This window comes from Antrostomus carolinensis, unplaced genomic scaffold, assembly GCF_000700745.2.
Source record: "Antrostomus carolinensis isolate BGI_N321 unplaced genomic scaffold, ASM70074v2 scaffold19681, whole genome shotgun sequence".
Taxonomy (NCBI): domain Eukaryota; kingdom Metazoa; phylum Chordata; class Aves; order Caprimulgiformes; family Caprimulgidae; genus Antrostomus; species Antrostomus carolinensis.
Window position 1 is genome coordinate 21,482 of NW_010295048.1, and position 10,206 is coordinate 31,687.

The window sequence follows — 10,206 nt, forward strand, 5'->3', positions numbered from 1 at the left end:
CCTTTTTTTTTCTTTTTTTTTGTAATCTGGAGGCAGCACAGGATTTGCCATTTCTAAGACAAAATAATTCAATAAAAAAATCGGGCATACAGAAGAGACTCCACTGGTATCTTGGAATTGGCATAAATGCAAGAATTTTTGTGTATATGAACAAGACAGAAAAAAAGTAGTACTGTTTTCTTGTGCTGCGCTTCTCAACACCCAGGCTGGACTGCCATTGGAGCTGCTTGCCCGTTTCCAGAAAGAACCACGGTACTGCAATTGCCAGCATAATTTGACAAGACAAAAATGACTAAGATAACTGCATCTCTCCTTTGGCAGACGTTGAGATTTTCTTTAGAAAACACCTAAGGCAAACCAAACAACTCTCCTGCCCCCCAAAAAAAACAAACAAAAAAACCAAACAAAAAAAACCCCAAACAAAAAACACCACCTCACAACCAAACAACCAAATGTAATAGGAGGTCTGAAAAAAAAAAATCTCCTGAGATCTGCTTGGCTTTTCAAGCCTTAGCTCAGCCCTTGTTTGGATTCCCTAGCTGACATTGCTTCTTTCCGTTTTCCCAGGTTGTTTTTTGGGCAGCGTTTCATTCCAAGGATTTCAGGACCAGGGACAGTAGCCACATCGCGTGCCACTTCCCTCCGGGTGGTCCTGAGGATTGTGTTAGCCTTCCTTTCTGTTTCTTTTCTGTTCCTTTTTTGATGTTTTGGGGGTTTTTTAAAAATACATTTTGACATTTAATCCAACCGTCCTTCTGCCTACATTCAGAATATTCAAAGAAATGACAAAATGCATCTTGGCAATTAAAAGAGAGACATATTTCAGAGGTTAGGTGGTTTAAAGCTTTTAGAAGGTTGTAAAATGGACTCAGCCAAGCATAATGAATCAGATGTTTTACAGAGTCTTTGAAGTAGAATATATACATCTAGTAAAAGCAAAAGCTGTTTTGTAGTGGCAAAGTTTCTTTGCTTGTTTTCAAATCATGTTTGTGTAAAGAATTGTATATTCGGGTTTGCTCTGAAAACCATTTCTAGAACATCCAATATTACTAAGATTTTGTCAGAATATACCAAGTACACAAAATTTTAGAAGAAACAAATCTTGCAAACTATCTTGCCTCATGATTTTTTTTTTCCTAAAATCTAGCATTTTTATTCTAACGTTTTAAGTTTGACTTTCAAATGTGGTGTTTGTAATTCATTCAGCTCCAGTTGTAATCTGAAATAGTTTCCTATTTCTCTTTAAATACCGATGCAGACTTTTAAATTTTGTTTTATGAGAGCAGTTCCATTCCCAGCATATTAACGTCTGTTCCAACAAGTTTGGGAAGACTTCAGCCTTCAGATGAGGCAGAATGTATGTTTCATTAATACTATTTGCTGAGGACAGGAGTAACTGCCTTACAGTTAGCAAACATAAGTTTCAGGGAAAAGAACTAACCATGGTCTTTTATATAAAAAATTGACTGTAGCTGTTGTATGCAAATGGAAGCCTATAATTATAGCCTAAAAGGTAGATGGTGTCTACAGTCTGCATTGATAGTGGGTTACCAATGTGCCCTTAGGATATCTCCAAATAAAGTAGTTGTTGTTTTTGTTGCTTACAACAATTCACAGACTCAGGTAAAATTAACTTACTAATACTAGCAAAATAATGAGTGTTTCAAACATTGTTGCACAGATAGATATTTATATAAAGTTGAAAACTGTTGTAAAAATCCTTTGCTTTGATTTGAACTCTCATAATGTTTTGAGAATATATTCTTTGCTTTTATATGTGCATAAAAAATTATCTCAGCAGCTGCTGTCAAAGAATTTATTTTTCAGAGAGTCCTAATTATCCTGAATCATTCAACAGTAGATTACTACAGATCCAAAATAGAACTAAAATAATTTATTTTTACCAATTATTATGTCAGACTGTCCCACCCCGAGCTGGAGTTATTAGTGCACCACAAAGCCATGTCCGTCCCTCTGGGGGAAGACCAGCACCTGAAACTCAAACCAAACCACCTGAACCACCAAGGGGTAAGTTTACCTTAGAAGTTAAATATAAATGTCACTATTCAGTCAAATGGTACTGTCTCTGGTTTGAATGCTTTATTTTCAACAGATGTCTTTGTTTTTCACTAGAAATTAAGATTCCTGAATGTATTAACACTTGGTAGTATTGTAATCTTTATCAGATCATAGGCAGCAGTCAGAGGAGATCTCAACCCACAGAGTTTATACCATCAAGAGAAACTTTGATCAGATTGCTGTGTTCTGATCTGGGCACATTGGTGTGTCCTGTCATAGGCGTTGATCATTCTCTGCAGTAGATGCTCCGTAATCACCACATTTGGAATAGTGTTTATGTTTGACTTTCAAAGCCACTTCCTATACTTAAAAATAAAAGTGTTTTTTAAAAATTGTATTAATATAAAAATATGCATTTTATAATAGTGATTTCCAAAATACACTTAAATACACAACTGAAGTACACTTAAGAATGATGTGGTTTCTATTTCTCTGTTTTGTATCTATAGTAATAGTTTTTAATGGAGATACACTGAGCTTTTGATAACTTCTAATCTAGTTGCCATGAACACCTGCTGTTCTTACAGCTCCTTCTTCTGTGGTTCTGTCTGGTGCTTCCACAGCCACATGTTCTCATTCATGCCAGCATTAAGACTTCTGTTACAATTCTTTAGAATGAAAAACACTGCAAATATATTTGCAGGCTCACCATTGCTTCCTGAACCACTAAAGCCTCAGGCTGCTGCACCTCCTCAGCCCACCACTCAGCCACCGCCTGTGCTAAAGATGCAGGAGCCTCTCATACCTGTGGCATCACATCCATCTCAGACAAGTGCCCCACAAAGTCTGGAACCCCCACAACCACCTCCCCGTAGCCGATCATCTCACACTTTGCCTTCTGAATCTGCTCCTTCACAGCAGCAAGTAAGTAAAAAAATATTGTATATGCGTTTTTTTCATTACATAAATTAACACAGCTTGTACTGAATGCTGTAGATTTGTGAGAAACTCCTAAAGGAAGCAAACAAACAAAAATAAAGGCTAAAAGATTGGATTCAAAGATCATCAGGCTCTAGTAGGATAATACTTAATTGCTTATGTATTGTCCATGAGTAACTAGCACCTCAAAACTTAAGATTTTGTATGGCAGATTTACAACTTATGGACAGTTTATTCTTAAAATTATGTTGTCATTTGACAGCTTTGCATGGAAAAATACTGAGTAACATAAATATTCTGTTCTGTGGGACCATCTAGAGTGCTATTTTAAAAAAATCCCACCTTTTTCTAGAAAAAGCCATAGTTTATTACTGCTGTCGAAAAAATGGAGAAGTAGGTTTTCAGTATCATCTATATATACATAAGGCTAAACTGCACTAAATGACAGTGCTGTTAGTTTTTGCAGTATCAGGTGCTGGGCCAGATAACATACTATTTGAATAAAACCACAAATTTATGGAAGCTGATGGATTTGTGCCCAGTTCTTACCAAGAGTAAACTTGTGGTTTTGTCTTCTGGTGTTTGGTTTTTTTAAACATAAACTCAGCTGTGGATTTTACCTTATCTCTACATCCGAAGCCCACTTTCACTAAAGCAGTTAGTTAATACCTATTTCATACCACAATGAAGCAGACAAATTCAGTCCTCAGTGAGATGATTTTGAATTTTAATTGAAAAATCTTTAAATGCTCTTCCTTTCTTTCTGTTGTTGATCCTCTCTCTCTGCCTGTTAATTTTTTTAATTTTGGAAACTTAGGCCAAAAAAAACCAGAGGATATTTTTGAATATACAGGTAGAACATCAGGACTTTTTGTAGTTTGTCAGACAGTATGAAGTGTTGCCAGCAGAGAATATATATGGAGGCATAAGGTACTTGAGAACATACCAATTTTGTGAATAGAAACAGATTGCATTAACTTTTGAAAGCCTCCCACCTTCTAAATGTAGTTTCACCACTGATCATTTTGTGAGAGAGATGCAAGCAGTTCTTTCAAAATTATTATGAAAATTACATTTATCTGTGTGTATATATAGCAATCAAAAATATGCTTAAGGACACTTTAAACAGGTTTTTGAGCTGTGTAATGCTGTGGCTCTATTGTTAACAATATCCAAACCAGATAGTTTGACTAGTTCAGGTGCTATAACTTTCTCTGCAATCAGATTTCTTTAACACCGGCTGTGCAATCACAAGGAAGGCCCACTTAGAGCTTCATTTATTGTCTCCAGCTTAGGTTTTTTATTTCTATGGGTTTTTTCCTTTTTTTTAGTTTAGTTAAATTATGTTTATTTCATTTCTTGATTATCATTTTTAAATACTAAGTTTTCTGATAAAAGGTTTTTAATTAAATACAAAGGCTTTTGAGAAGTAGTTGATGCCAAGCCCATCCTTTGATTCAAAGCTTGATTGTGATATTTAAGAACCTGTCTCTCTCCTTATAAAAATAATTACTCATATACAATGTGAATATTCAGGACGAATTTATAGATTACCAAGCAATTCTTAGAAAAGAAAAGTAGTTATTGTAAATAGATTCTATTTATTATAAATTCAGGAGATTTGGAGTTTTGATTGAATAAGAAGTCTTACTTTTTTTCAGCTTGAAAAACTATTACTGTAGATGAGTGATTATACCAACATGGAGGGCTATAGTGCTTTTCAAGTTACTAGGTGGTTAGAATTAGACCATCAATAGTCATATTTTTATAATTAGTCTTCAAAAAGTAGCTCAATTATCTGCACAATGAATGTCTGTATGAAAATAAGATTAGAAGTAGCTTGAGCTGTTTTTTTCTGACTCCTGGTGGTAAAGCTTCTATCTTACAATAGAATACAACAGAAATTTAAAATTCAGTATAGTATGTAATAAATAATTTTGGTTTGTATTAATATCTAAAAAAATGGCTTCGTGAAAACTTAAAAGTATTTTTAACATGAGGTTGCTTTGTTACTTGGATTTTCTTCCTAATTTTCTTTCCTTTGATGTCTGTTTCTCTTTCACAAGCAGGAGCAACCATCAGGGTAACAGGTATCTGACTATTTACCAATCTTGTATGTGGTCTCCATCTATTCAAGCAGAAAAGATGTATGAATCTTGTTTTCATACATCTGCAGTCTCATCCACGTTAAATATCACCTGTCCACATTAATGAATTGACTATCATACCATAGTTTGCTTTTTCCTTTCATAATGCAATTAAAATTGATACTGTTAACTGTATTTGTTAGCGCCATAGCAAATATTTTGCTTCATCATATTTTATGAATAATTGGAAGCTCACATACGTTGCTTAATCACTGCTAAATCTCCTGGTCTCAGTCTTTTTGGAAAAAATGAGTAAGTGTTGGAGTTAACATTTTTCTTGAATACAAATAAATCCTGATGCAATTCCACTCCCAAAGTTTTTTTCAAAATAAAACCCATATTTCACATTTCTCAAAGAAGAGAGAACTTACTCTTACCCGAAGTAAAATATACTGGTTGTAACAATTAAAAAGCATTTGCTTCCAGAATTACTCAGACCAAATTTTTACTTACAACAAAGAGCAATTGGGATTCATAGTTTCTTTGGGATCTTGTATTTTTTGGTTACTTGGTTAATGAACACAGGACTTAACCAGCTGGTGCCACGCTGCATTCAATTTACATTCTTCTTACAGTTCAGTTTTTTACATTTCCCCATCAGTTACTTGATGCCTTTGTTTTAGTATTATTTTCCAAAACACTTACTATATACATATAAAAATACCAATATTGTACTACCGTCTGGTTTGGTAACATCAGACCTCATCTGTTTTAGAAACCTCTGAGGTAGTAGTACCAGGGATGCATGTCACAGACACCCTAACAACAGAGGGTTGTTTCAAAAAAATCCCCAGAGCAGATGGATTGTTGCCACCATATTCCTTTTTTCCTACCAGCCAGTTCCAGCTACAACTGCAATTTTTTTAAAAAGAAATTGCTATGGTTGATACATTGGGAAAAACTTATAATATTCTTCTTATTCCTGTGAGTCTCTAAAGCATAAAGACTAATTTTGTATTACTGCTTAGGAAGCGGATATGTGGAGACATGCTTTAAACTATTCTCAATAAATGCAGTAAAACCAAGATGTTTGAAGACTGAGGTTAGGCTATAATAATATAATCTTTTAGTTGACAGCTTTAGCTAGCATCCTAATTCAACAAAACATTAATTAACAGAATTTCCATGCTAAATATCCAAACTATTTGGGCATATTAAGGTGTTTTAAAATGACAAATTTGTTTGTGGAATTTGAATTCTCAGAAGCTCTTTTAACTTAAGCTTAATTCTTTGCTTTAGTTGAATAAGGGGAAGCTCCATACTCTGTTCTGTCAGTGAGATGACTTGAACAAATTGTAGATACTCTACCTTTTTGGACAGTTGTTATAAGGTATAAATGTTGCATTGTTGTTTGAAGAAGTTGATAAAAACAGGAATATTTTGTTTTTAAAAGATAAGGAAGTTCTGTGGAGAAAACACTATCTTCTCCATTTGGTATTATTCTAAACAATGATAACTTGCCATTTCAAAATATTACGAATTGATGGTTGTAGTTTCACATGTCAAGAAGCACTGGAGATGCCTACAGATGTGTACATCTACATAGAAATGTCTAAAGTGCATATACTAATAACACTAATTTTTCCTTTCATTGTGATGCTTAAATATTGCTTGTAACGTCAGTGTTATAAACTGTCAAACAAGGAAATCTAGAGCTTTTTATTTCCTATCTGTGGTGTGTTATCACTTGTTTAGAATACAGCATAATTTCCCAAGTTTCTTAAAGATTTTCTGCTACCATGTCCAGTAATGCTTTTGGTTAGGATTCCGACCTGCACAAAGTAGATTCAAGTTGCATCAACCAACAACGGGGGAAAATTGTGTTTAACAACTAGTGGGCTTTCCTTCAGAGGAGGGGTTAAGGGTTACTGTTTTCCAGAAAAGAAGCAATCTTTCTAGTACAAGTGCATTGTGCAAGTTGCAAACAAATTGTATTGAAGTTTCACTTTAAGCCCAACAGCTTCTTTTCTTCTCATAGAAAGAGTGAGAAATGGGGAGTTAGTAATAATCTTAAACCAGGCAGCCACGTGCTTACTAAGCACCTTGTTTCCTTTCCAGATTAAATCAAACGGAACGTATGGCACTAAACTTGAAACACAGTTAAACAGTGACCCTTTTGAAGATTTGTCATTTAAGCTGCTTGTGTCCAAGATGCAGACGCCTGTTCGAACATCACCTGTTCCGACTTTAAACGAAAAGGAGTTGCTACAGTTGCCTTCAGCAACACAAAGAAACGCTGATACTTTGAACACTGTAAATTGCATGCCAGCAATGCCTCCTGTTCCAACCTTTAACACATCCCAGGAACATAAGCGCAGCTCTCCAAATCCATTTATTACTGGGCTGAACTGCACAAATCCATTCACTGAAAGAACTCCTACTGCTGGAAACCCGTTTAGAATGGAAACGCAAGAGCCTGAAATAACTTCACATTTACTAGAAGGACGTGCTGCTTGCAATCCTTTCCCTTCTCTAAATCCCCTCAGTTGTAATACAAGCAAGCCTGTATTTTCTGTTGATGCATCTGAAAACACTTTTTGCTTGCGAAGTAAATCTCTCATGGTAAAAAATGTACAGCCAAAAGGATGGGTAACGTTTGATGAGGAGGAGAATTTAAATGTAAAGCTAAAGCCATCTAAAAGTGTTCCAGATTTCAAGCAAATTGGTTCCAGGAAGTCAGCTGGATCTCCAGATTTGCTGGGCACTGAACAAAATACTTTTCTTGGTTCAGACTTCAACTTTGATAATGACTGGAATAAAAGTTCTACTGATTGCTTCTATACCATGCCAGCACGACGACCACCTGCACCTCCTATACCTTCAAGAATAACCAGCAACAGATCCCCCGCAGATCCTTTCACTTCTTTGCCACCTAAGGTGTCACCAACACAAGATTTTACAGAAAGATAGATGTTCAAAAATATAAGAGGTTGTATTTGTTGCTACATTTATCCAAATTGGGCATTTGAGATTATTCTGTGTGCAATAATTAATTGTCAGATGCACTGAAACTTAACTGTACTCGTAAACAGCCACTATTGCTTGTGTATAAATTTTGAATATGTATATATGGTAGAGCACAAAAAATTCTGAAATTGATTAAAATCTCAGTGTAATAGTATTTGAATAGAGAGAAAAAAGAAGGATGAGCTACTAATCTCATTAAAATATACCAATCTTGGAAATAGTTTTTGCTTAGGGAGCGCTCTCGTTTCTGTTCCCCTTCATGGAATTTCAAAAAAAGAGGCTCCCTGCTGGTAGCCTCCCCACTCTCTTTTTACTGTTTTGTTAATTGATATTTATAAGTATTTACCAAAGAGCTGCCAAAGTTTATTGAGATTTGAATGTTGACAAGTATTGTTTAAAAGTTGTTTAATTTATAACAGAGGCTATGGATATTTGTAAGGCTTATATTTGAATCTAAGGCACAACAAAAATAGTTTAATTTCAAAATAGAAACAAAACTTTGCGTATTAATATATTCAATATTTTACTTTAATTTTGTGTCAGTACATTTCAGCTATTAAATATTATTGTGACATATATTCACTAGCATTACTTCAGAATAATTGCTTCATACCATCCATTTATTCATTACTATTTTAAAGATACTTTTTTTTCCCCCACAAATTGGAAACAACTGATACAACAAGTTTTCCTTCAACCATTGGAAAAAAAAATAATTCCCCTTGGGTTTTGAGATACAGAGCAGTCTTTACCAGTTGCAGACAACATATTGGAGTTGGCTTGTCCCACTTTCCTCTTTTGCACACTAGAAGGGCTTTCCTGTCCTGTGCCAAGACCTGAGTGCGGGAATCAGCAGCCGTGTTACAACATCAGAGAAGGAGAAAGTCACCTTATGTGACTGGGCTGGCCGCTCAGCATCCTCCCCATCCACTAGACTTACTGCTCTGTTTTTAAAATCTCACTTTCAAAGAAAATAGGATAACAGTAATTCTCTGAGCTGAACAAGATTGTTCTGTCACTTTTGCAGTGTAAACGAGTGACTTTCCCTTGCCCAGAGACAGTGACGGTCCTCTGCGTGGTCCTGCTTTGAGGCTAGTGAAAGTTAAGTCACAGTTCCACGTGTTATTCTGTAAAAACGCAACCCTTTGTGCTTTTAGGATTTTCTAAAACTCATGTGAGATTACATAAAACATGATGTTTTGTTATCTTGAGGCAGTTTAAAATAACTGATTTCCTTAGCTTCATTTGTGTGCGCTATAAAGCCCTGCAGTTCTCCTTACGATTTACAGTGTCTTAGGATGTCAGTTGTACATGCAGCTGTGCACTTTCATCCAAAGCTGGACATGTCACAACGTTGTCATCTCCTGGGGGACTGCAACTCCATGCCCACACACCTTGGCTTCCTTGTGAACAAACTGTGCGGGTTCTGCAAAACCAGGGACCGAAACACAGCAACTAGCCTTTATTTATAGTAGCAAAATACATGATGACAGTACTTTTTTAACTTCTCAAATGCTACCCAAACATTATTATTTATAAAATAATCCACTCTTCCTTTAAACAGTGTCTGGTTAGCCATGGGCTGCAGTCGGAGAGAGGAGTGATGATGAGTTTTATATTGTGCTTTTTTCCGTTCAGGTCAGTTACCAGTACTCGCACATTTTAAGCGGCAGTGGTACTATCTATACTCCTTGTGCTTGGGTCTGTGAGTTACCTTGTTTTGAACTGTTGCTAGAGCCATCTGTGGGATTGGTGTTTTGGTATATTCTTACATTAGCAAAAACAATTTTGGGGGGGGAAACTTTTTTGCTAGTGGGAGTTACGTGATAAATATGTTCTTTGTTGAATATTCAATTACAGTGATTAAAAACTACTGTCTCAAATGTACCTGGCATACAGCACCTCTCCACCTCACCCGATTACGGAGACTGACTGCAGCGATCGCGAGCAACGCCCCGCAAATACATTGTGTGTACATAGAGCTAACCGCTGTGACGTGTAGTGACGACAGTAATTACTAGCTGAAGTTCTGAAAATACTAAGAATTAAAGTAAGAACCGCTGGACACACGCTGCCGCGTTCTGTGTTCCCTGGGGTGCGCGGCTCGGGGGCAGGTCGGGGTTCCCGCGCTGCC

General features: G+C 36.0%; 1 protein-coding gene across 1 annotated transcript in view; it reads left to right on the forward strand.

The window, feature by feature from the left end:
- Positions 1-8,071, forward strand: part of LOC104532610 (synaptojanin-1) — a gene marked incomplete at its 5' end in the record, with an annotated part of 29,279 nt that extends 21,208 nt beyond the window's left edge. Inside the window, 3 exons of the mRNA XM_029087444.1 lie at positions 1,920-2,028; positions 2,723-2,943; positions 7,164-8,071. Of these exons, the coding sequence (XP_028943277.1) occupies positions 1,920-2,028; positions 2,723-2,943; positions 7,164-8,015 (1,182 nt within the window). The remainder of the gene's footprint in view (positions 1-1,919; positions 2,029-2,722; positions 2,944-7,163) is intronic.
- Positions 8,072-10,206: the final 2,135 nt, after the last annotated feature.